The following is a 27748-nucleotide window of genomic DNA, read 5'->3' as shown; positions in this document are numbered from 1 at the left end:
AGTTTAGTGGCTGGGAGTAGTTTTTAACAGGATCAGGAATACAGAAAGAATAACAAATTAGTAGAGAAAGAAACAAATTGAGCTTGCCAGTTATAAATTGGTCAAGAGACAAACAAATTAATAGTTTGAGACGCATGTGGGATACCCAAATTCTTCTTCTTCTCCCTTTTATTTATTTATTTATTTTAAGCGGGGCTTGAACTCATTTCTGTGAGATTGAGACCTGAGCTGAGGTCAAGAGTCCAACTCTTAACCAACTGAGCCAGCCACGCACCCCCCAGACTTTTTTTTAAAAGATGATGTAATCACCTAAAATTAATTTTTAAAAACCCACTAAGGGACAAAGTAGAACATTTTACGAATTACTTTATTTCTTTCACTAGATGATCACATTCATGGCTTCGCTTCTCTCCCAAAGGATAGTTGATGGAGGCCATTGAAGATTTATCTTTCAGTGTAATAGGACTTCATTTTCATAAAAATTTCCTTTATCTACTCCATCAGATTCAAACCATAACTCATTCCATCATGAGAATTTTATTTCATAATTTTTGTACTTCCTGCAATAGAAAGTAAACTTGGAGGGAGGAATGCTAAAATTTTAGTACAAGAGCAAATATTTATTTGCAGTTTCCAGTGCTAACACTTTCTGTTTTCCTGGAATGATGGCAAAGTTCTAACTTAGAACATTTGAAACATGGTTTAAGGACACATATTTTTAGGCATTATATTCAACTCATTAAAAATAGTCTTGTAGTGATAGATATAGATACTGTAGTTTATAGTCCCAGGCGTAGGATTTAGTCAGCCTACATTAGCAAGTTTTTCTTTAGATGAAATGGTCTGTTGAAGCATTCCATCTTTTTTGCACGTATAAGCTTTATTTTTATGAAAAACCTGTACATAGTTCTTGGTACATGGGAACTTAAGATGAAAAGCAGCCGCCTTCAACTCCACCCCTCCCCATCTCTGTCTTACTCTTCTGGAGTAATGTTTTTAAATCAAGCTGGTAGTTCCCTAATTTTAGTCAATATAGTTTTAGCACTACTTCTTGATTCATCTATTTTATACGGTATCAGTCATGAAAAGTAAGGATGTATCTCGGCTCTTTCTTCTCTAGTCTGTCTACCACTGTTTACTGTTCTATATTGACTTTAAAATTTCCCTATTGTTCACTTTTGTAACAATAAATAATATATTTGCTCATCACTTTTGATAGGCGACGTGCCAAGCAGTTGTGACACAGATTCCAAGGAGAGTGACTTAAATAAACAGCAGTTTATTTTTCTCCCACAGTAGCCCACTGTAGGTGATAGACCACAGTTGGATGGATTGGTGAATAGCTTTGCTTCATGGCCTGTTGAGTCTGTCTTCCCCCTCAAGTAGCTTCCATCTCAGGGTCCAGGCATGCTGCTACAGTTGTTGCTGTTCCCCAGAGCAAGGGCATGGCTGAAGTAGTGACTTTGTCTCTAAAGGAGGAGATTCAATCTTTCTCGGCTTATATTCCATTGGCTCAAACTGAGTATCCTGGTCTCAGGCAAGAGAGACTGAGAAATGTAGCTGTGTATTCAGCTGAAATTTCAGAGGGTTCTCTTACTAACACAAAGAAGGAAGAATGAATTCCAAGGGTCAATTAGCATTTTCTAGTCTAGTGTATCTCCTGACTACTTTATGAGATGAGGGTCCTGGTACTGGTACCCCTTCCTGTACCTTTTTTTCTGGCCTTCTCTACGTTTCGTTAACTACCTAACTTTTCTTTTTTCTTTTAAAATGTGATGTTACTAGTGTTTACCTTCTCTTCTGAAACCACATCCAAATCTCTGCATGTAGGTGATCTTTAAAAGTGTATATTGTTAATTCCATACCTGTTGTTCACTTATTATTTACTTTCAGATCAAAAAAGTGATCTATTGCTGTAGTTCCTTCTCCTTAGATCCAATGATCTCTGTTCCAAGGGAAAGGATATATATTTTTCTAGCATCATGGCAAATGGATTTTTTTTAAGTTTTTTCATAGCTTGATTAAAGTCAGGGGACTATATTTCTAAGGTCTGCATCTGGGCACAGACCTATTTATTCAGTAAGAGAAGCAGCACTGAAAAGGGAGCTTTCAGTCATTTCAGGAAATGAGATCTTCGTATTCATTTTATTGTGGAACTACAGGAACTACTCAGTTTTATAGCTGAGTGAAAGCTTTATTCTTGAAGAGTTGGGGCCCGTTTGTTATCTCCAGGTGATCCAGGGTGAAGTAGATCTTTCCTAGCCTTTAATATCTGAATATGAGAGGAGAGCCATGTTTTCTTACTCTGAATATGAGAGGAGAGCCATGTTTTCTGACCAAGGTGAGAATATCTTTGGGGTATTTAGGGATGAGAGAGATTCTGGGCTTTTCAAGATGGTCTCATTGTCTTTGACATTGGATTTCTCATCCTTCCAGACCCTGTTATTTTCCCAAACAAGGACAGCAGTCTGGAACGCAAAAGTTCCTGCCCTTGGGAAATTTTTCCTGTGGTAGAAGAGATTTAACACAAACTTCAGTTCAAATCCTGGCTCGATCATTTACTGACCTTACGACCTCAAACAAATTGTTCTCTGAATTCGAGATTCTGCTGGAACACATAATCCCCAAATCCCAATGGCTTAAAACACTGAAGGTTTATTTCTTGCTTGTATTGCATGTTCATTGTCAGATGGGGGACTCTGCCCCATGTCTTCTTACTCCAGGATCATGGTTAATAGAGCAGCCAACATTTAATTATAGAACATTGCTGGTCACTGTTGGAGAGAGAAAGAAAGTTCTGGAAAGTCTCACAGTAACAATTAAGTACAGTGGCTTAGAAGTGACACACATTATCATTTATGTTCACAACTTATTGCCCAGAACCAATGACATGTGGTCTCACTCAATCACAGGGGCCAGGAAGTGCATTGCTAACTTGCCTGAAAAACAGAGAGCCAGAAATGTTGGGCAAATAGGACTAATCTGTGACATGTAGGAATGCTTCCCTCAGGGTCGATAAGAGGATGGATGTATACTCACATACAAAATCACCTAGTACAGGGGCTCAAAAATGATTACCATTAATAGTAATATCAAGTAAGATGTATGCATGCAAAATAGTTGAATAATATTTTAAAGTGCCACTAAAGATTCTTTCTTGTAAGCTACTATTATTACGATGTTTATGAAAGTGCCTGTAAATTAGGACACTGTGCAAATGCAAGTTGATGTTATGCAGTAGACGTTAGAAGATGCAGCATTAGACGGCATCTTCAGGGTTGGACTCAGGGTTGGAGCTAGAGCTTTACATGTTTGAAGTTGTAAGAGTAGGTGAGATCTGTAAGAAAGAGATTCAACCATGAGGAATACAGAGGGCACTGAAGAGATATGTCTGGAGCAAAATCTGTTTGAAAATCAAAAGCAAATACAATGTGAGATAGAGAAGTGATTTCCAGAAAGGGAGGAAGAAAATGATGCTGTGTAGTATCATAGAAAAAGTCAAATGGAGAATGTTTTCTTTTTTTTTTTATAATTTTTAAAAAAATTTATTTGAGAACGATCACAAGTAGGCAGAGAGGCAGGCAGAGAGAGAGGGGAGGCAGGCTCCCTGCTGAGCAGAGAGCCCGATGTGGGGCTAAATCCCAGAACCCTGGGATCATGACCTGAGCCAAAGGCAGAGAGGCTTTAACCCACTGAGCCACCCAGGTGCCCCAAGAATGTTTTCAATAAAGAAGGTCAACTATATAAAATGTCATAGGGCAACAATGACGTTCAGTTCTGCAAATTCCATGGGTGGGTATTAACAAATAACCAGTAGAGAATGTTACTTAAGAGAGGAATAATAGTATTAATTTAGAGGTGACTGTGTGCCACGTTCTTCTGTAGTAGCAGGCTTGCAAGGAAGCTGTTCCATGTTTACAGCTGAGATTTTCAAAGCTCAGAGCAAAACTTCACATGAAACCTAACTAGTCAGTGAGAAAGTTTGGATTTGAACTCACGTACTAGAAAAGCAAAACAAAACTGTACTTTGTAAACACAACAAAATGAAACAGTCATACTGAAAAATTCTGAAGGCATTTTTTGTGGTAATCAAAAATGATTTATGTGGGTTTTGCTTTCTTGTTGTTGGCACTTTTTAAATATTAAGAAAGACTGTTTAGATGAAACACATATATAATGTAGAGGCTATGAGCTGTGAAATCAATGTACATTTTAGAAGAAAAAGATTTGTGTTTTATATTGGAGATAGAAGTCATAAAATATTACTGTGAGAATGAACAAATCCCTGTATTTATTTATTTATTTATTTATTTAAAGATTTTATTTATTTATTTGACAGAGAGAGACACACACAGTGAGAGAGAGAACACAAGCATGGGGAGTTGGAGAGGGAGAATCAGGCTTCCCACCAAGCAGGAAACCAGAGGCGGGGCTTCATCCCAGGACCCTAGGATCATGGCCTGAGCCGAAGGCAGACGCTTAACGCTTAATGATTGAGGCACCCAGGCGCCCCAAATCCCTGTATTTAACTAGGTGCTTTTCAAAACAGGAATCCTGAAAAAAATAGCATTTAGTAAAGTTACAGTTAGCATCAGAAGGTGGACTTTTGTCCATAATTCTATTTTAACTATACTATTGGTATACCCTAATTGACACAGTGTAACCTTTGCATTGTCAGTATTAGGTGCAATTCTTTATGTCCTTTTTCTTACTTTTTATGTGAATTGAATAATAGAGAAAATATAGATGCTGCAGTTTGTAGACAAGAGGGATTTTAGCCTAATATTTTCTCCAGTTGGCTGTCTGACCTTTGGTAAGTCTCTTTATCTCTGTTTCGCTGTTTACAGAATAAGAGGTTTGGATCAGTTCATTGTTTCTCCCACTTTTTTTTTCCACTGAGATACACATGATGGGTGATATTTCATGAACAACATACTCACAGTCATACGGCAGATTGTGATTATAGACTTGAGGAACAGATGGTCTAGGCTGCACTTTCCTGGTGTGAGTTCTAACTCCACTCTTCTCTCTCCCACTCAAGAATTCATGTCAGAAAACAAAATGAGGGTGACATTGTTAAAGAGATAGCTCTAAATACATCCTAGTTGTTTTCTTAAAAACCTTATTTTCATACTTTGATATCTAAAGTTTTAATTTTTAATAAATTACGTGTGAAACACCTCATAAATAATATTTTACTTGTGGTGGGTGATGACTTCATGTTCAAAATTTGATATATTAGGTGTTCTCCAAAGATTTTTTTTCCAGTTCTAAATCTATTTAATGATACAATTCTGTTACCCTCAAGCATTTCCAAAAGGTCTAATTCTTTCCAAAAGGTCTAGTTCTTTGACAGGCTTTTATTAGTAGAAATCACATGAATTAATAATGCCATGTATATGATATAGATTGAAAAATGTTGAATTTATCAACAAGTTAATTTTCCTTTTCTAGATAGCAGTAATTCAAAATTTGTTTTCTTTTCCCTTAGTAGGACATAGACTTTTGTGTATTTCAAAGATTGGTGGTGAGAAAATTGGGTTGTAGCACCCTGATCATTACTTTCAGAAACCTGTCATGACTATCCTCTTCCCTTTGATAAAATAGTTTAAAATTTTGCATTTGTCCACAGACTAGAAGAAATAGAAAATGTACTAATTATCTCAAGAAGTAGTAAGAAGTCTAAAGAGACTACTGATACTATTTTCTAACCATTTGTTGTTTCTTAAACATTATGGGATGAATTATACATGTATTTCTCTGTTCATGTTCATATATTCCACAAATATTTATTGACTATTTACTGTGCTGTTGCCCAGCAATGTGCCAGACTAGCAGTTCTTAAAGTGTGGGCTGATGACCCTTGGAGTCTCTGAGACCCTTTCAAGGGAATCACAAAGTGAAAACTGTTTTCATACTAAGATGTTATTTTCCTTTTTCATTGTGTTGACATTTGCAGTGATGTTAGAAAAGCAAAAGTGGGTAACACTGCTGGTGTCTTACTGTGAATCAAGGTTGTGGCAACAAACTTTATTAATAGTCATTCTATTCTTTATTAACATACACATGGAGGGAAAAGCCATTTTCACATAAGAATGTCCTTGATGAAGTAGTAACATTTATATTAATTTAATTAAATCTTGACCTTCAGTACATATCTTTGTAACATTCTGTGTGAAGTAAGGGAAATACACTTTTATAAAGGGCTTCTACATACCAAAGAACAGTGGTTGTCTCCAGGCAAAGCGCTTGTGTAGTTGTTTGAAACACAATTTTACTTGACGGAATGACCAACAGACAAACTGTGGTTGTTTAGACTTGGACATTTGGCATGCATTTTCTTAATAAATGAAGTGATTCTTTCACTTTAAGGAAAACAGTTGTCAGTATTAGTTGGCAATGGTAAATTCGAGCTTGCAAGGTAAAAAATAACATTTTGGAAAATTTATGTTTACCTCTGTGAGCTTGTTTGACAGCTTCTCAGTACTTAAAGACTCTTCTGGTGAAATCAGTGGTGATATTAATGAATATGATTTTTGATATTGATAATGAAATTTTGATTGATATTGATAATGAAATGTGTCAACTTATGAAAGATCTGCATAACCCAGTAAACCAATATTTTTTAAGTGAACATTGAATGATGTTACAAAATCATGCGGTCAGAAGATCCTTTCAAAATGCAAGATAGAAAAAGAAATGAAATCTTGGCATTTGCGACGACGTGGATGGGACTAGAGGGTATTACGCTGAGTGAAATAAGTCAGTCAGAGAAAGACAAGTATCATATGATCTCGCTGATATGAGGAAGTTGAAAGGAAAAAATGAAACGAGATGGGTTCGGGAGGGAGACAAACCATAAGAGACTCTTAATTTCACAAAACAAACTGAGGGTTGGGGTAGAGGGGAGAGGGTGGTTGGGTTATGGACATTGGGGAAGGTATGTGCTATGGTGAGTGCTGTGAAGTGTGTAAACCTGGCGATTCACAGACCTGTACCCCTGGGGCTAATAATATATTATATGTTAATAAAAAATTAAAAACAAAAACAAAGTGCAAGATAGAGCATTAAGTTTTAATGTAATTGTATGAAACGTTTATTGATAATAGTTTCAGACTATCATTTGTTGAGTTTTGATGTAGTATCAAAGAAAAATATCTACAATTCTCTGAAAAACTTACTAAAATATTCCTCCCTTTTCTAACAACATACCTGAGGCAAGATTTTATTCGTATATATAGTTAAACCAAAAAAAACATATCACAACAGATTGAATGCAGAAGTAGACATGAGAATTCAGTTGTTTTTTGTTAAGCCAGCTATGAAAGAGATTTGCAAAAATAAAAATTCATGGTTTGGATAATGCAGTTATTTTTCACTAAAAATGTCACTTAAAATATATTTTTAGTTGTTATTTTTAATGGAATAAGCAAATATTTTAAAAAATCACTCAAGTTTTAATTTTTGATATAGTAAATATTGATAGGTATAACCATATAAACAAAAGACCTCTTGAGTCCTTGATAGTTTTTAGGAGTGTAAAGAGATCCTGAGATCAAAAGTTTAAAAATGGCTAACCCCAGATATAAGATATATAGATATATTTTTTTTAATTTATTTAAGCAGCTTCTTTTAGTTCCCAACACCCCCATATCCCTACCACTCCCTCCCCCAAAATTGGAAGGCAGCTATGCTCACCACTATACCACCAACGCCCTCCCCCAAAGTTGGAAGCAATATTTCTTTCCCTGGGGGCACCTGGGTGGCTCAGTGGGTTAAAGCCTCTGCCTTTGGCTCAGGTCATGATCCCAGGATCCTGGGATCGAGCCCCACATCGGGCTCTCTGCTCATCAGGGAGCCTGCTTCCACTTCTCTCTCTGCCTGCCTCTCTGCCTACTTGTGATCTCTGTCTGTCAAATAAATAAAATATTAAATATATATATGTATGTGTATATATATATATATATATATACATACATATATATATATGTGTGTGTATGTATATACATACATATATATATATATTTCTTTCCCTGCAATTCCATGTATTTTATTTCTACTCCTGTTAAGGTATTTAGGGCATGTGTTATGTTTCCATCTAGGCTAGTACATTTTTTGAGAGCGCAGACTATATCTTACATCTCTGCATATTCATTTCCTTTTAACACATTGTTTTCCATAGGAACTTATGCACATGAACTGAGTAACTTTTATAAATTCCTTATCTTAAAAGTGTGATCTCTAAACGGTTTGGAAGATTGATTTAGATTTCTGAGTAACCAGAATTCTGGCTGTTTCTTACAACAAATACAAACAGATCTTTGCTTAACAAAAGGGATGCCCAGTTCTAGCTAATAGCCTGTTGGTTGAAAGAAGTAAATGATTGAACAATTCATTCCACAAACATTAGCTAAACATAAACTGTACTAGGCACTGTGCTGATAAGAACAATATTTTTATAGAACTTTATAGTAGACATTTAGATTAGCAATTCCCAAATGCTGGCCCATGATGAAGTTTCTTCTTTTCATAATGAAATGAGAAAGACAACAATAATGAAAAATAATTTCCACACGAAACTAAATATATTCTATTCAGAAGATTGTTTTCCTCGTTCTTGGTGTTAACAGTCTTTCTTTTCTGATACTATGGTGAGATTAGGGTTTGGAACTTTGTTTTTATTTTGTCCTTCTTCGACAAAATTCAAATTTGTCAGCTCTCTGTTGACCCCAGTGGTTATCAGGGGATATTTTACTAGCCTGTGGAAAACCAATGATGTAGACATTCCTTTGGCATTTATTGGAAAGAGACATTTGACCTTAAGGTTTGACACTTTAAATACACTAGGACAATCAGCTCATTTTTTTCTGGAGCTGATGAACAACTTTGTGAGTTCTCTGGATTCCCTGTTTATACTATCTTTCTTTGGCAGTTTATTGTTTAACTGCAAAGAAAAAAGTAAAAGGAAATAAAAATAAACTCAAACAAAAAAACCAACAAACTAATTTTAGCCAACTTTTTGGAGGGCAGTTTTGGGAGGAAAAAAGATGGAGAAATATTTTTTTTTTTTTTTTTTTTACCAAAATAGAGCATTTGAATTATCTTTGGATCTCAAGTCAGATTGCATTTTCTACTTCCTACCTCTTCATAGGAACTGCTAATTCCTGTGAAAGAACCACCCAGTTTTAATTCAAATTATCATCTTTAAGCACCATTAGCAGTTGAGATGGCAGAGAAGTCAAGGTGGGAAATGGTGATCCATGGAATCAGTCATGGATGTAGTCGTTCTCTCACTCAGTACATCATGGCTGTTGGGCGCCAGGTACTGGGATACAAAGATGAGAAAGAGACCATCCCTCTGCTTAGGAACTGTATAATCTAGAAGAGGAAGACAGAGACATAAGCAATCAGTGCCCTGAAAATTGTTGTAAGGGATGTGATCACATGCTTGGTCCCTCAGTGGGGACCAGAATGGGAGAGGTTAGGAGTGGCAACAAGGAGAGTAAAGATATGGAATGAAGAGAGATGTGGAGGTTTTTCTATGGTCAAAATCATTTGAGAGGCACCAGTTGAGACAAGTTAAGCAAGTATTTAATAGAAAGCCTCTTGGATTCTTTTTATTGGGTAACATTTCCACAACTAGTTGACTACAGACTTGTTTGAAAGTGTATCTCCTGTTTCCCAGAACAGCGGTTGGGAAACCCTGAAATATGCATTGGAGAATCATCGAAAAGTTTTAATCAGAAAATTAGACAATTATGTATTCTAATTCTTTTAAAAATATATTTTATTTATTTATTTGACAGAGAGGGAAACAAGGAGGGAGAGTGGGAGAGGGAGAAGTAGGCTCCCCACAGAGCAGGGAGCCTGATTTGGGACTCTATCCCAGGATCCTGGATCATGACCTGAGCCGAAGGCAGATGCCTAACCTACTGAGCCACCAAGGTATAATTCTGTTCTTAATACATAGTGTGTTACTGCTCATTAGGTCTTGTTTAGCCAGGGTTTTAAAATACCAAATTATTTCCAAAATGATGTGTTGGATATTCTGGGAAATTAGAAAGATGCATAGGACATGTGTCTGGCATTAAAAACATATCATGTTGATTATTTATAAATGTTATTCTGCCATGTGGAATACCAAAGACAATACAAAAGTGAGGAAGTTGGGGACAAACTCAGAGAATTAGAGATTTGCTGAATGGTCCTCAGTCAGTGCTAATTTCCACAGGGTGTTTAATGCTAATTCTTTCCTCAAAGATTATCAGCCCTCAGATGCATGTGCTTCTCTTGCCTCTTTTTGGACTGGATTGTTTCTGGCTGGGGTCCTCACCCCGTGGCTCAGGGAGTATAAAAAGAAGAAAACTGCCAAACTAAAACTTCAGTTTTTTTTGGTGGGGGGGGGGGCATGGCGGGTGTATGTAGCTATTGGCTTTTTTGGCCTCAAAAGTACTATATTATCAACATATTAAAGCTTTGGTATAGTCAAGGGAAGTCAATTCTAGGCATGTTTTGGAGATGTCCTAAAGGTGTGTCCAAGAAGTTGAGAGAAAAATTTTGAAAGTGAAAGAAAAAAGGGGAAGTTGCATCTGGTGGAACAGAGAGAGCAAATGCAGAAATCTGAGAATGTCTCAGACTGTGTTCTTCCCTAACGCCTTACTTGTTTCACTCAGTGTTAAGAGAGAGAATCTTCAAATATTCTTCTTGAATTGATTGAATCCTTATGAAATGTTTATTGTCAGTCACATTATCTAGTAGAGACCCATAGAGTCAGAGGATTTAGAGTGAGCTGGTCCAGCCTCAGGCTCTTCATTGCCAGTTGTGTCATGGTCAAGAGCACTGGTTCTGGAGCTCCATGGCTTGTGTTCAAACCTGCTAAAGCATTCAGTCCAGTTAAGTAAGGGCCCTGGGCCTCAGTGGCTCTAGGATTTTAGTCAACTTACTTGACCTTCCTATACCTCAGTCTCTGCATCTAAAAATGGAAAATGATGTATGCATCTCATAAGACCCCCGGGCTTTAAAGAGCTAATAAACTGAAGTGCTTAGAATAGTGCCTGCCAAATGCTAAGGGTTTCATCAACGATTATCCTTAGGAAATCTTTATCTTACCATTTTTGTTAGGGTGATAATTTACTGTGGAAATGCATCAAAGAGTAGCAAGCTTTGTGGCTTCAAAAAGATTCTGTCTTTGGAGACTCTAAATAGGATTGGGTGTAAACCGACTGTTAGAAATATCTAATTCATATAGTTTTAAAATATAGCAAATATTTGTACATGTCAATAGCTAATAATAGCTAACATTTGCTGAGCATATACTATGTGCAAGGAGTTGTTCCAAGTGCTTTTTACCAATTCATTTATTTTGAAATTGAGGGAACTGAGACACTGAGGGGGTAAGCAGTTTGTCCAAGGTAACACAACTAGTTAGGGGAGGGCCAACATTCCCACCCAGGGCGTCTGACCCCAGAGCTCACATACATCCACTGCGATGGCCCGTCTTTTGTCCAAATGTGTTCCGTATTTTAGATCACTTTGTCAAAATGTTTAATTTCATTTACTGCAAACATATATGGAAAACATTAAAAATTAATTGTGTTAAATCATTTCAGCATAAAGATGTTTCTTTTTCTGTTCTAGAGAGGGTTGCTCTTGGCATCACATGTTAGAACCATATTAATAACTATGATTCTTTTGTTCCATTGATGTATAAGATTATGAGTTGGATTTCACCAAGGTGTCCAGATGCATGTGTCCATTTTTTAGAACGGTTTTTCACTTTACATTTTAATGATGACATATTTTCAGAATAGTGTGTAAGTAATGTCACTTTACATGCATTTTGCAAAATTAGCTATTTTTTCTGCTATCATGAGGATTAAGGCATTTAAAAAAAATATGGTACCCTACCCTGTGAAATGTGTGCTTTGTAGGATTTTAAATTGGAGAACATTGTAATGAATCATGCTTTTTGCATTCTTCAGTGTAAAAAGACTAGACTGCTCTAAAAGTTACCGATCATTTTAGTTCTGCACTTTCTTGGCGCCAACTAAGGTAACACTTTATGCGTTCTCTTTTAAAGAAAATTGGGCAAAACTGATTCGCCACTAGATGGAGCCCTGGCTATTTGGGTAGCAATAAATGCAAGAGCCTGGACGTTAAATCACGCAGTCACATCACGCTGGAGGGCTGAGGGCCCCTGGTATTCGAGGCCCTCAGCTTTTAATTGTAGAATGCATCTTTGTTCTTTGCCTGACCTGCAGAGTGACATCACTCCCTTTCTTCCTGTGCGCTGGCTTTGACACAAGCCAGATGGCTGAGGCCATCGGTAGGCGCGCAGGCCGCCTGGTACAGCAGTTGATGAAACAGAATAGGAAGACGTTTTATGGTCAGCTCTGGGAACACAATGAGGCTGCAGCTTTGCTAAGTAATTACATTTATCGTGCACACTTTATTCCTCTCAGAGAAGGTCACAAGGAAAAAAAATACATTTTTATTTATAGTGTTGTGAGGTATAGACCTTTGATCTTTTATTAGTCAGTAGTCTGCTCCAAAGGAATGCTCTTTTCCCTGCTCTGCAGTCACTCGTGAAAATGACATGTTTATTTATGTTTAATGGTTCTTTTCAGCTGTGCATTGTGATACTTACCTTCCCTCTTCCTCCCTTTTGTCTCCAGTTAGTAACACAAAAATGTTTTAATTTTGTAGTGAGTTTAGTTTGGAAAAGTCAGAGTTCAGGTATGTTAATACAAGCAGATTTCTGTCAGATATACTCCAGAATGATTTGGTAAAATATATTACTGTTTATTATGTGTTGTTCTTCAAGGATGTCAGAAGAGACCAGGAACAGACTTTTATTCTGGGGGGATGAGGGCCAGGAAATGGATAAGACATTCATTTTACATCCATTTTTGGACATGCAGTGGTTACAGTCACTTATAATGCCAATTTAAAATAAGTTATTAAAAGTTAGTACTAGTCTAGTTTTTTCCATCTTCATTTGAAGTTAATCTTTAGCAATTGAAAGGTTGTACAAAACTTTAAGAAAATCCTGACTGAGCTTTTCTCTGAAGTTTAACACTCATACAATTTTGAGATTCTTCCACATAGATTCATTTCCAAAACCTTTACAAATATTTTTACCCTTTTTAAGGTTAGGTTGTAAATATTATTCACAGAATTGACCTTGAAATTATAAATGATAAAATCAAATGAAAATTCATATTTGCTATGCTTTGCTCAAACTTAACACTTTCTAAAGTGAAGTTTCCTAGTTGTCTGTAGGTTATTTGGTTCTCTATTTAAAAAAGAAAGAAAAAAAAGAAACTCTAACAAAGGCATCTCTTAATCTTCTAGTATTTTACAATTTTCTCCAGGGAGGGAGATTTACAAATAATTGCTGGAAGGAGGCAGCATGGTGTAAGGAAAGAACAGAGCTTTGCAGTGAGATATAACAGGGTTTTCTAATCCTTTTTCCACTGGTTATTTGCTTTGTGCCCTTGGACCTTTGAGCCTCGATTTCCTCACATATTATTGGGGGATAAAACGTACCTCCTAGGTTTATTGTAAGAATTAAATGATACAATGTGTATATTGGGCCCCAGACAGTTCCTGTCACATGGTACGAACTCACTCCATAAATGCTAATTCTTTTCAAATGTTTCAAACTTCGTCTCTTTTCTGACCTCTTGCAAAATGTGTTCACAGATTACACTTTTATATTGTGTGTATTTTATTCATAAGATATAAATAAGTCTGGGTTGAAAGTAAGCTCACCATCTGAAAAATAGGCATTTGAAATTTATTACCACCGTGTGTATGGGTTCAGTTCCAGATAAAACCGTAACCATCAATTGTGCAATGAATGTGTTTAACATTTGTGATGTTTTAATTGGTTTTTGTTTTCTTTTTTCTCCTCCTCAGCTCTTGCCCCTGTTCTTTGCCTCTCGTTCTGTTGGTGAAGATATCACAGTGATGTCTGCATTCAACCTGCTGCATTTGGTGACAAAGAGCCAGCCAGTAGCCCTGCGAGCCTGTGGGCTTCCCTCAGGTTGCTGCTTCTTGTCCTGTACCTAGTGAGGGCACTAGTCTGGGTGGGTGTTTCTGCTGCAGGAAATGATACACCAGAATGCTTTGCTAAATTCCGTTTTCTTTCACTTGGGCCCTAATTTGAAGACGGAAATTGGTTGTAAATCACCACTCGACTTTGAGTAACATTCATTTCCACAATCCTTATAACCCTTGGAAACATTGTCCAGTTTCTTTGCTCAGTCTATAACTGTCACTAATATTTCATGATATCTTCTTGTTCTTTAATGCACACTACACATCTGAAAATCATAACATTCATAAGAGGCTGGCAGTCTTCATAAGAAACTGCCCCAAATCACACAAACAGGATATTCGTCTTGTTCAAGGAGAATGAAAATTCTCTTCATTCCACATGTGGCCCTTACTTTGGGAAAGGAAAAATGAAAATGAACAACTTTAGTATAATAAAGTTACTTATTTATTTTAGTTAAAAAGAAATGATGTTCTCCTTAACAATGAGGAAATAACAACAAAATCAGCTTGTGTCAACTGGTTCTTAATTTAGAACCACTATAGTTTTAAAAAACGTGATTCTAAGCATGTACACAAGTGGAGCATGCAAGTCCAAAATTTCAGTGTATGCCTATAGCATAAATTTAATATTTTAATTTTATTATGAAAATCACAATGGCCAGATATTTTCTGTGAACATTTTTTCAATATTATTTATATTTTCTATTAATGTACATATCTCTGTTACTGTCTTGTATAGAAAATTTAATTCCAACTCATTAAACACTCATTGAATATTAACCGTGTGTGCCAGGCATTGTGGGAAGCAGTGAGGATACAATGATAAACAAGATCAAGCCGATTTCTTTCACTAGCTCAAGGTGGAAATGACATTGTGTGAGGACCTTTGAACCTTATGGTGATAGGACTAAATAAAAGATATCTATGCCTGGGATGTTAGGGGAACTCAGAGAAAGAACCCACAGAAGCTTTTGGGTTAGGGGCAAAATTTTTGTAAAGGAGGGAAGGTCTCTGAGGTTTAAAGGAGGACTTCACAGAGGATGTAGTTTTTAAGCGGAATCTCAGTCTATGAACATCAGTTAGCCAAAAAATGGAAAGGACAATTCTAGGATATGGAGTAGCATGGGCAAGATGTAAAGGCCTGAAAGAGCAAGGTATGTTCTGTGAGATGCAGGTTATTTCATACGGATAGCTTGGGTGGATGATGGCAAGTGCAAGAGGTGAGGAAGGAAGGTAGCCAAGTCATGAAGTGCCTCATATGATGCTTTAAGGAATTTAAGTCTTGGGGAAGGGATGAAGGGGAAATAACATGACTTGATTTGCATTTGATAGGGATTCTTGATTTAGTATGGTGGAAGGTCAATGTTGGTTCCAGATGTTTCTATGAGATGACTAGGATGGCAACTTGATTTGAAGGGTAGCTAAGGCCTTTTTCTTGAAGCTGTATTTGAGTAGTAAATGTCTGTTTGTTTAAAAATAGATTTTATGTCTATTTATGATGACTTGAGAGGCTCATGAAGCTTAATTCATGACTCTTGCATTTCTTTTGCCTCTCTGAACTAGCCATGCTCTTGCAGTGCCCCAGCAGAGAACACTAAAGGAGTTTGAGGTGGGAGGGACTCATGAAATGCTGAGTCTTAGCAGTGGTCATAACAGTTGGTTTGGAAAGAAGGGAGATGGGGGCACCTGGGTTGCTCAGTGAGTTAAGCACCCAACCCTCAATTTTAGATCAGGTCATGATCTCAGGGTCTTGAGATTGAGCCCCTTGTTGGGCTCCATGCTGGGTGTGGAGTCCACTTGGGATTCTCTCTTTCCCTCTCCCTGTGCCTCTCCCCTGCTCTCTCTCTCTCTCTCTCTCTCAAAAAACAAAAAACAAAAACAAACAAAACAAAAAAACCCCAAACCAAACAAAACAAAAAGAGGGGAGATGGATTTGAGAGATTTTTAGGTTGTAGAACTGATAAGGTTTACCTGCTGAATTGTATATGAGCATGAAGGAGAATATCAATCAATGTAGTACCTGTGTCATGTGGAACTTTTTCCTAAGTATATACTATATATGACAGTGGGAATATGAAAGTTATTTAGTTTATACATAATTACCATGTTTTCCACTGAAAAAATCCCCAAAGTGTAAGAACACCAGTAGTGTTCTGTAACATGAGTGTTCTCTACACAGAGGAGCCTAAATATTTGTGGTGACAACTTATTAATAAATAAATTAATTAATGGTATATTCCTTGAGATATTAGAATCATGAAATTGAAGGATTTTATAATGAAATTAACTGAGCTCTAAGTATCTTTAAATTTTGATATCAAAATGATTCAAAGATACATTCAACAAAGCTGATAATTCCTAAGCAGTAACCTTTACCACATAGTGCTTAAGAACACAAATTCTGGGATTTGACAGAATTTGAAGTCTGATTTTGCTACTTAACTAGCTGTGTACCTTGGCGTCCTTGTTTGTAAGATGGGAGTTCATAATAGTACTCACCTGGAGGGTAGCTGTGGGGATGAAATAGATTAGGATGTGAAAAGTGCGTAGAACCATAGCAAGGTTTTTAGCAAGTCACCATCTGTAACTATCACTGAGTTCACTCTTTCTTTCTTTCTTTCTTTCTTTCTTTCTTTCTTTCTTTCTTTCTTTCTTTCTTTATTTTCTTCCTTCCTCCCTTCCTTCCTTCCTTCCTTCCTTCCTTCCTTTCTTTCTTTCCTTTCTTCTATCTATTTTCTTTGTATTTTTGTAGTACAATAGACTTTTAAGAACATATAAATATGTCCTATCTTTCATTTAACTATTTTCACTTTAATAAGAACCATAAATGCACTTTCTGATTGAGAAATAATCCTCTCAATCTGTTGTTTTTTTATCTCTTTCTTTTACTTATACATCTTGCCTAACCAGAATTCAAGTCCTATAAATATACATGTTTCTTTTATTCTTACTGTCCAGTACTGATGGAAGCCAAAGTGTCTTTCTGGCTTGCAGATCCATTTTAATTTGATAGATGAATTGGCTAGAAGAGTATTCCATAATGCTGTAGTCATTCAAGCACCACTTTTTAAAGCATTTTGAAAGTCAGTCTTTCTAGCATTTACGTACTTTATGATTTGAATATTAGTAAAATTGTTACCATCCATTTCTCTAACAGAATTGTATTCTTAGAAATACAGGAATGTTGAAGAAATTAAGTTCAACAGGAATGAAACAAACTATATTTTGAAAAATAAAAGTGAAGTTGAAGTGGGAATGCTAGTTCCTATTACTTTGTATAAGTAGGGAGGGAAGAGGTCAAAATTGGAGATGTAGGAAATTAAGGCGAAAGTCTGGAGTCTTGCTTTAATTTTTTGTTCCCTGGTCAAAACCCATTACAACAAAAATCTCTGTAAATCAAAAAGATTTCTGCTCCCTTAGCCAATACCCTGCTAATTTCAGATATTATTCAATACAAAATAATTCCAGAACCAAAAAATAATTGGGACAGACTCTTAAAATTGATTATAACTGGATTATTCTGAATGGAGGCCATATCCTAAAAGGGTGACCTATCATTTTTCAGCTTTGACTTCCTTTGCTTCTTATTTTTTAATAAAGCATAATTTTAATTTAAAGCTTATTAAGTGTATCTGAGTTATGGTTCACTCATGTTTGTAATTAAAGGTAATTTCTTTCTCAGATTTTTTTCTTAATTTCCTATGACAGTTTCATTTTGTATCAAAAGAGCACTGGGATAGGAGTCAGAAAACTCCTAACCACAGCCCTATCACTACCTTGTGTACCATGAACATGTAAACCTCTTCTGATCTCAGTATCTTTATCTTTAAAACAAAGAATTCAAATTAAATAATCTATTCAGTTCTGTGATTTTATTAATTGTTGTTTTTACTTTGGGCCCTGGCTTAATCAAATCTAGAAGGTCAGTACTAATTAATGGCTGGGAATTTATTTTTAAAAAATCTCCTAGGTTATGGTGGGAGGACAGAAATCTTTTCCACATTTGAACATTAGAATTACTTACCACTATATCAAGACTGAAGCATTATCTGAGGAGGGATTAGGAAGCACAATTTCCTACATAGTTTCAGTGCTTGATAAAAATTAAGTCTAATTGTAGCTTAGGCTAGATAGCCTGGTAGCTTTCAGCCAAGTGAGAGTGTTTGTCTAAATAGTACTAATTACAGTGATAAATTATACTTTTCTCTAACATTGTACACATAACATGTGGTTGTTACTTTACTTCATTGGCTTTTTTAACAGGCACATGGTTGTGATGTAGTTTGTAAAGATATCATAATATCCTAATGTAGAAATGAGAAGTTTTAAAGAGAGATATTTTCAAATGGTGTTTGCAAGTCATAGAATATCATCTGTATAACTAGAACTCTCCAGAGCTTAGCACAATGCCTGGCACTTGATAAATATTTGTTAAATGAATGAATAAATCTTTGGAAAGTTTACATGTAGGTGAAGTGATAGCTGTAACAGATAGTACACATTTATTTGAGACTCTTTTACATGGGAAGATTTAAAACAAAGTTCATAGTTTCGCTGCCTTTTGAATATATTATGAAAAATGATTTCTCTTTTCTCACTTTGTTGCATTTAATGCAATATAGTTGATATGGTAGGTATAAAACACATTGTAGCTAAACAAAGAGCAAAAAAGTGGTAACATGGATTCATTGTGTATTATCCAGACTTGCCCAGACTTGCTTTTACTTTTCTCACAGTTTGAGTTTTAGTGGTAGATAAACTGTTTGAGGAAGGGAATAGGTACATATTATGCTTATTATGAGAATTAAGAATTCCAGCTCTTTAGAACACTTTTCTCTGGAGCAAGTTAATGTCGTTTGCTATGCTTTAAATTTTTCATTTGTAAAGAGGAGCTACAACAGACATGCATCAAAGCAACATGCATAAGTAAGAATAACTACTATCCAAGTTGAAGCTGGCAACAGTTCATTAATGGCATCTGATGGTATGTTTATATACTTTAAAAAAAAAGAATTGAGGTCATCAGTGTGCTTGCTGTTCATCTACTACATAAATTGGCTTCCTATGCCAGTTTTATTTTTTAACCTTTTAAGGTTATGAAAAGATGAATCATCTCCACGATTCTTTGATAAATGTTATGATTCTCCTCCCTCAGAAAGTACATCTGTGAACCTACACACAATTTTTCATATAATTTCATTTTTTTTCTGTTAAATTATATTCCAAAACCCTTAAGGGAGGGCTCTTTGACCACAGGTTCAGAACCTGTGTTCTAAACAATACACACGATACTAACATAAAAACTGATTAGAACATAGTATATCTGATTTCTTTCTTTTTTTTTTTTTTTTGTAGGAAAAAAACGGTTTTGTACATGGGAAGAAACAATATAAATTCAAAACTTACAGATAAGGATTAGCTCTATCACTCATCTCTTTAAAAAGTTTATATGAAGTATATCTGATTTCTTTATTGATACCACCAATAGAATTCTCTCCTGGATGATTAATGCCCGCCATTGTTCAGTTACACCATTGTCTTACGTGCTCATCTTACCTAACTTCTTTGATTATATTAAAAATACTTTGGGGAGATTTTTTAAAAAGAAACAGATAATATGTTAAAAAATAGACCTACAAATTTCAACTCACATAATTCACAAAATGATCTGCGACTAATTGAATTGTACCCACTTTTTCCAGTAGATGGCACTAGATTTACATTCTTTTGCAGCATGCAAGTGTACTGATATCCTTAGCACATAGGTGCATTGTGAAAACGTAAACAAAAGTATGTAAAGAATATCCAGTTAAGAACATATGGATTTACAAACCACAAGTTTTTCTGCTTATATTTTGTTCAAACAGTATTTGTAGAGTGCAAAACCTTTTTCCATTTTCAATAGGATTCCAAGTCCCTTAAGCTTGGACATCTCATCGAAATTGTCTTTCATGTATAGACTTTCTATAAACTAAAACAAATTTTCATAAATTAACTTATCTTAAATCCAAATAGCTGATTTAACAGTAATTTATAGCATTATATGCAACTAAATTTTCTTCAGCAGACCACCCAAGAATGAAAGAAAATTTCACATTTTGTTTTGCTATGTTTTGAATTTTTTTAGAATCTTGAAAATGTTATTGGTTTAACATGTTGATTGTTAATCATGAATTAAAATATTTTTGGAAACTAAGAAAAATTATATTTAAAATGTTGATTAATGAGTACTCTGATGTAGCTATATTTTTTCTAAAACAAAATGTTTTAGTAGCTCTATGATATAATAAAGTTTTAATGTTAATGTTGAAAACTTGCTGTATGACATCTAATTACAATATGAGTTTTAAAAACTATTTGTGCACAAAGCTAAATTACTATAGCACAATACATCTGTATGGATAAGATGTTGGGCATATGGTTTGTTAAATGTGGATTTTGTTAATTTTTTATTAAATACAGAATAAATTCTTCATATATACATTAATGGTTATAAAATATGTAGCAATATCTAATAGCAAGGGAGATAAAAATGGGCATGAACAAAAGATAAAAAAAATTTTAGTTTGAGAAACTCACTGGTTGACTAATTAACAGTGACTGTAAAGAATATAAAACGTGTTGATGAGTTCTGAAAACAAATGATAATTCTGCAGGGTTAGATTATCTAGACAATATGGACTCTTGGGGAATCTTATAAGTAGAGTTATTAGATGTTTATCTAACTAAACATGCTCACAAGAATGTTACCTGTCAGATCATATAGAAGGGTTTATGCAAACAAGGCGGAACCACCTTTCGCTCTCAACAACAGACATGTTTAGTGAAGAAATGAGGCCTTTTTGGCAGTTCACAAAGACTCACTAATATTGAGGCTAGATACTCGATGAATTGTCATTGTCAGTCTTTTCCAATTTGTAGATTCATCCGAAATATTTTGTTTAGAGGTTAAATTTCTCATCACTGCTTTTGCTAGATACATTTTAATTTTTAAAATGCTTTAAAAAAAGTTTTTACTGAGATGCAGTGGCAAATTATTTCTAATTTCTGTGCATTTGCATTTAAAATCAACCATTTATTTAAAAATTTAAAATTTCCATTCATTTATTTCATTCCCTATTTTTTTCTTTTTTAACATTTAGTATACTTGTATTAGCCAACTTAAAAATGTATGTTATAAAAAATATACCAAGGAAGGACAAAGATGTTATTTAGGTGATTTGTAAGAGCTATACATTTAGAGAATTTAATATGATAACCTAATTGATAACCATTTCCTTCAACACTAGATATATTTATTATATCCAGCCATATAATTGCAAGTAAAGAATGGAATGCTAATTTAAATCATTAGATTATTTTAATTTTAAGTAAGCAAAGAAAATCCAAAATTCTATAGCTATAGTTTTTAAGATTTTGTTTTGTTGTAGAAGGCATTTTGGCTCACAGAATGAGACAGCTGTTCATACTATATTCCATTTTGATTAATATTTTAATAGTTCTTGTTCAAATTTTAGATAACATTGTAAGTTTCAGATCTTGCTGTCCTATTACTGGTATTGATGAAGAAACAGATTGGAAGCTTAGTCTGTATTTACTAGCTTGTTTCTACTACCAACTTGCTTTTTGGCCCCATTAATCTGCTTTATGCCTTTTATTCCTGTTTTTCATCTGTAAGCTGGGAATGACTTAACAATCTTTTCAAATCTTTCACGATTAGATTTGACCTTCAGGTATTAACATTATCTATCTCACATTTCCCAGAAATGTATTCTGTGCCACTTTAATCTCTGGCTCTACAGGGAAATAAGCTGGAAAAATTAAAAAAAGGAGGGGTGGGACATTAAATATGCCCGGGAAAGGTGATGGGTTTGATTGGCCAAAATCTATTTCTTTTTTTCTTTTTTTTTTTATTTGACAGCAGGAGGGATTACAATTAGGAAGAGAGGCAGACAGAGAGAGGGGGAAAGCAGGCTCCCTGCTAGGCAGGAAGCCTGATATGGGGCTCGATCCCAGGACCCTGAGATCATGACCCGAGCTGAAGGCAGAGGCTTAACCCACCGAGCCACCCAGGTGCCCCCCAAAATCTATTTCTAATGTAGGAAAATCCTTGGTTCCTTCAGAGTAAGCTCTGGAAAGGCAGAAATTTTTTTTGCCTCTTTAGTTCACTACTATAACTCTGCAGCTAGAATTGTATCTTGTCACTTAATAGGTGTTTGATAAATATTTGTGGAATGAATTAAGTAGCATCCTCTTATATATCAAAATAATGCCACATTGTAAATAATGTGACCTCTGTTTTTAAGAAATGTATATCCTGATGAGAAAGACGGCCACTTTGGGTGCAGGTTTTGTTATCTATAGGATGAAGAAAGTTATATACTTGATGGTTTTATGATTCTACATAAACACTTCCTCCTTTGCTTTCCCTCCTATGGAGGGAGTAAGAGAAGAGAGAAGCACTCTGCTTCTTTCTGAACAGAATGGCTGACTGGCTTCTTGGAATAGGATCTGAAGCAATGACAGATATTGAAGGAATGTGTAGATGTAATTAGCAGGAAGTCGTAGGGGTGGGGATGGCGACATGGGGGTGGGAATGGACTGTGAGCACATGGGTTAGTAAAAGATGGGCATGTTAAAGCACAACAAAGCAGGAGTTCAAGAAAGAAATGTAATGAATGAATAAATTAAAGTAGGAATGCTGCAGACAAGAGAGCCTGGCTCTCATTAACCAGGTGTGTGACCATGTCAAGTAACTTTGTTAGGACCTGGTTTCCTCATGAGAGCTTTGGACTAGAAGTTCCTCATTTCCCAAATTATAACTTGAGGAACACTAATTAATACCCTGTAAAAGTGATCCTATTGTCGATTGAGAAACTGCATGCTATCATATTTTATAACTTCTGTTTTTACAGTTTATCATCTTGATAATCAGGATGCAGTTTAACCAACCATGTGAGAAAATATTATGTCATTGGCAACTCTTTTTTACTTTTGTAGTAGAGTGTAAAGTAATGATGTGCTGAAATACCACATATTTAATAATGCACATCAGCATTAAGAAAAATCTCTGAGAAGATCTTCATTAAAAAACCCATGTAACCTTGATTTTTCCAATATAGTTTGACTGTGGAAATTTATTCTCACCAACCCTCTACTCCCCCCCGCTCACCTCCTTGTAAGAACAACCCATTAGCATTTTTTTTTTTTTTTTTTGAGCCAGTGTGTTACAGATTACATTTTGGGAAGCGCTGGATTAGGTAATCTCTTGGTCTTAAATCCAAAGATTTAATGGATTATTAGCCTGTAACAGAAGATTTGAATGTGGAACTCAAGAAAGGATTCAGAATAGTAATAAAAGAAAAAAAAATAATCTATCATCAATTATTCTTTTTTTAATTGCACTGATTTAAAATATTAATGTTGCAATTTTTTAAAAGATTTTATTTTTTTAAGTAATCTCTTCACCCAATGTGGGGCTTGAACTTACAACCCCAAGATCAAGAGACACATGCTCCACTGATTGAGCCTGCCAGGCACGCCTGTTGTTGCAGTTTTTAAATTAAATTCCAAGAAACATAGCCTAAGTCATCATTTAGAAAACATCTTTTTGGAAGAAAATTTAAATACAAATAATTAAAATGGGGAGTTGAATAAATATTTAAATGCAGCATATACTTACTTAGTACTTACTCTTGCCCGGGCACATTGCTAGGTGCTGGGAGTGCAAAGGTAACCAAGATATGTATGTACTCTGTCTTTCAAGGAGGTACTGAATAATTCAGGAGGAGTCCTATGCCTTTTTTTAGTTGTCTCGGTGATAAAGAAAAATATAAAAATTTTTACTTTTTTCCACTCTAGAATCTTTCAGATTTTTCTGGAACATATGGACTCAAATTTAGCTATTCATTGAGTGACAATTGCAGACTTGTTTTCTGCTCATTGTTTTAGAATTAATTTAGATTTTAAATTTGATTTGGGAGATAATGTAATTTTGGAAATTTACAAAGCTAAGCTCTCAGACAATATAAATTTTATTTTCTTTCTAATGAAGTATTCTTAATGTTACATTTAAATAGAATTCTGCATCCCTAAATGGTGGATCCTATCCTTCCTTTTTGTGGATAGTTACCCTTCATCTTCCCTTCAGTCTGTGCTCTCAAAGGGGAGAGGCAGGATGGGAGAGCAAGCTATTTTTTGCAAGTCTTTTTGATTGCATGTGAAATGTAGAATGGAAATGAGCCTGTCTGTTTTTAATTTTTTTTTTCTTTCCCTGTATGGGCCATGATGTTCTAGTGAAGACCCATACTAGAAAAAAAAAAATTAAAAACAGGGAACTCCAACTTTGTCAGACATTTCACATGCAATCAGATAGACTTGAAGTTAAGTGACTTTCTCTTCCACCATTGTCACTTGATGATGGCGGTGCCTTTAAAAATTCTCTTTTTACTCATATGCTTTGCAAGCAGGAAAATGCTTTTTGCATCAAGAGATGTTTTAAATATTTCCCAAAACTTAGGCTTTATGGTCCACATTCATGTAAAAATCATTGCTCTTGGTATTTGCATTACATTCTGAAGAATTGATACTCTAGTTCTTTTAGATACTTAAAGAACGTTGATAAAATTATTGCTACATATGACTTCAACAATTAAAAATTTACTTGTGACACACAAGTAATAGATAGAAATACAAAATGTGGTTTCTGTCTTACAGAGTCATTCAGGTGAATGTTTCACCAGGATGAACATAGTGGCAAGCATCTCCACATCTCCTATCAAGAAACTCATATCTCCCTAATTATGAGAACTTACTATTAAAAACTAGAATTTTAAACCATATTAAATAGGCTTTGGATGTTGTGGGAAATAAATGTACTCCCATTGACTTCCAGTGAGAAAAAGCTTGCACACATTCCCCTTAATATTAAAACTGCCTTCTTTCTTTCTTTCTTTTTTTAAAATATTTTATTTATTTATTTGACAGAGAGAGATCACAAGTAGGCAGAGAAGCAGGCGGGGGTGAGGGGAGCGGGCGGGGCAGTGGGGGGGGGGAAGCAGGCCTCCTGGTGAGCAGAGAACCCGATGTGGGGCTCCATCCCAGGACCCTGGGATCATAACCTGAGCCGATGGCAGAGGCTCAACCCACTGAGCCACCCAGGCACCCCCAAACTGCTTTACTTCTCAGTTCCACAATTTCTCCTCTTCCAAATCTAAATCCACACTTTATCCTGTCTGTTTTTACTTTGGTAAGTTAGCTGATATCTCTTATGTGAAAGACCCTTTGGATTCCATTCATCAGACCCAGATACTTACCAACTTGACATTGAACACGTTTGATCACACTACATCTCAGCTTGTCTAGATGGAGTTCTCTGCCCTATTTGAATCTTCTCTAGCCCTCTGAGCCTATAGATGCTGTTTCTACAATATATGAGTTTTCCATCTCTCAATTACAATTGGACCTCGTCAATCTAGATGGGCAACGTTTGAGAATATTAATGTCTTCTTTGTTAACATTCTATACACAAAATTTTGTGTTTACTTTTACCGTGCGACTGCACATTGTATTGATGGCTTTTCTTATATCTTTCCTGCTAGAATGTGTGCTCTCCTAATATCAGAACCTTGACTTATTTGTTTTTAACTTCCCAGAGCTCATCATAGTTCTTGATTCACTGTAGATGTTTAATAAGTAGTTGTAGAATGTATGAATTAATATGAGGCTCAACAGTTTGTATTGTCAAAGAATTTATAATCTGGGAAAATAAAGTGGAAACAACTGAAGACATTTGAGAGTAGTTGAAAAATGCTATTTTAGCTCATGTAAATAGTACCTTGTAGAGTAAATGCACTAGTACTAAGGGTATACAGAAGAAAGGAGTTATCAGAGTAGGGACGAATTTATCCGAATAAATATGAATTTATTTGGAATTTATCTGAATAAGTAAGTATGTAGACCTGGAAGGAAAATTTCCTTAAAAGTATTCTCTCAATTTATCTGTTCAGACCTTCAGTTATGGAAACCAGAGACCAATTTTATCATTCAACTATGCTCCCCTAAAACATATGGTCTTGTTTAATTCAAAACATTTGAAATGGTATGTTGCTTTGGCATGCTTCTAATGTCCATTGATGTTAATTAGAACTCTGTGCGTGCATCAACAGAATATAACTGAAACCGATCTGTAGAACTGTCTTATGTGAATAGAAAAACAGTGAGAAGGCATGAAATGTGATAATTACTATGACAAGGATATGATTTTTCTCACATATAGAAAAAAAAATCTTTTGGAAGAAACAGTGGTCTTGCTTTCTGACTCTTAAGACCTGAAGTTTTATTTTCTTTGTGTTATATTTAAGACTTGGAGGATGAATGAAATGAAACCGAACCTAAATGTAAAAATTAGGAATGTTTTTAAACATGGAAACCAGGTTGAGGTACAAATTTTAAACTTTCTTTAATTATGAATATTCCCTGACATCACCTGCACAAGCATTCGGCAGGGAGGAGGGACAGGATTGTTCCAGAAGGGTAAAAGCATCCTTTGCCTAAAGGATTTTGCTCTCTGGGTCTATCAAAAATTTATCACTGAAAAACATCTATTGAGTGTCCTCTCACACATGACTCCAGGTTGGGAATGATAATCTGTAGTCTGAAAGGGATGACATTAATTACACAGAGCAAGTTAGCAGAGACTGCACTCTAGTTCTGGGTTCAAAGTTCAGCCAGTCAGATGCTCTCAGAGAGCTATTTCAAGGATAACGCTTTGCTAAAACGAGATTCCCTAACATTTCTCTTGGGATTAAAAAGTAATGCCAGACAATGTCTGTACGAAGATATGTAATTGTAAATTTCCTGGTTTAAAAACTTACTCTTTGCATGTTTAAATTGTTGCTTTCTGCCTCATTCAGATTCAGGTTTTGGCATGTGTCTTGCAGTTGCCTGTCTCTGTCTCTACCACTGGAGCCTGAATTGGCGTAATCATCTCTTGTATCGGCCATGTCCTCTGTGTGTTTAGAAAGCACCTTTTGGATATTCGTACAGCCAACTTTCTCTCTTCCTTCAGGGCTTTGTCCAATGTCACCTTCTCAGTGAGCCCTACCTTGACCATATTTAAGGCTATATCCCGTAACTTCTTCCATTTCTAATCTTCTTTGCTCTGCTCAGTTTTGCCCTTTTCCTTCCTGTGTGCTTTTCACCTTCTAAGAGGCTATCTAATTTGCTTACTTATTTTCATTGTGTTTTTTCTGTCTTCCCCCACCTCTGCTGCTTTTGCAGGAGCTCCATGAAAGCAGAATCTTTATTTTGTTCACTGGTATAGCCTACGTACTTAGAGTAATGCCAGCGTATAATAGGTGCTCAATGATTACTGGAGGAATGAATGAATATATTTTATTTAGCACAGTACCTGGCACTCTGTAAGCATTCAACACTTTTGTTGCCTTTAGAAAACAGTAAGAAAAAAGTGTGGGATCAATGGTCCTGTAAGTAAGCCCCACAACTCTAGTTTCATGGAAGCCACAGTATTGAGGCAAAAGTGTCATGACATCCTAGATTGCATGTTAATCTCGGGAATGTTTTTCCTATGTAGATCTACTTTGAGAAAAATCAGAATTGGGTATGCTTCTATAGGCATGAAAGCTTTTCTTCCTCATGCTTGGCATTTTTTTTTTCCAAGTCTTTA

The 27748-nt window shown here is 35.5% G+C and overlaps 1 protein-coding gene across 2 annotated transcripts in view; it reads left to right on the top strand.

The window, feature by feature from the left end:
* MSRB3 (methionine sulfoxide reductase B3) overlaps positions 1–27748 on the top strand; it is a 163267-nt gene that overhangs the window by 15554 nt on the left and 119965 nt on the right. Inside the window, exon 2 of one of the 2 annotated variants that reach the window (XM_032854902.1) lies at positions 13921–14047. The exons of the other annotated variant lie outside the window; for it this stretch is intronic. Coding sequence (XP_032710793.1) covers positions 13972–14047 — 76 coding nt within the window. The 5' untranslated portion in view covers positions 13921–13971. The remainder of the gene's footprint in view (positions 1–13920; positions 14048–27748) is intronic. 2 annotated transcript variants of the gene reach the window in all.

The sequence above is a fragment of the Lontra canadensis genome, unplaced genomic scaffold, assembly GCF_010015895.1.
Source record: "Lontra canadensis isolate GAN:19392208 unplaced genomic scaffold, GSC_riverotter_1.0 scaffold9, whole genome shotgun sequence".
NCBI classification, from domain to species: domain Eukaryota; kingdom Metazoa; phylum Chordata; class Mammalia; order Carnivora; family Mustelidae; genus Lontra; species Lontra canadensis.
Note: the sequence above shows the minus strand (reverse complement) of the source record. Positions and strands in the feature narration are given on the sequence as shown.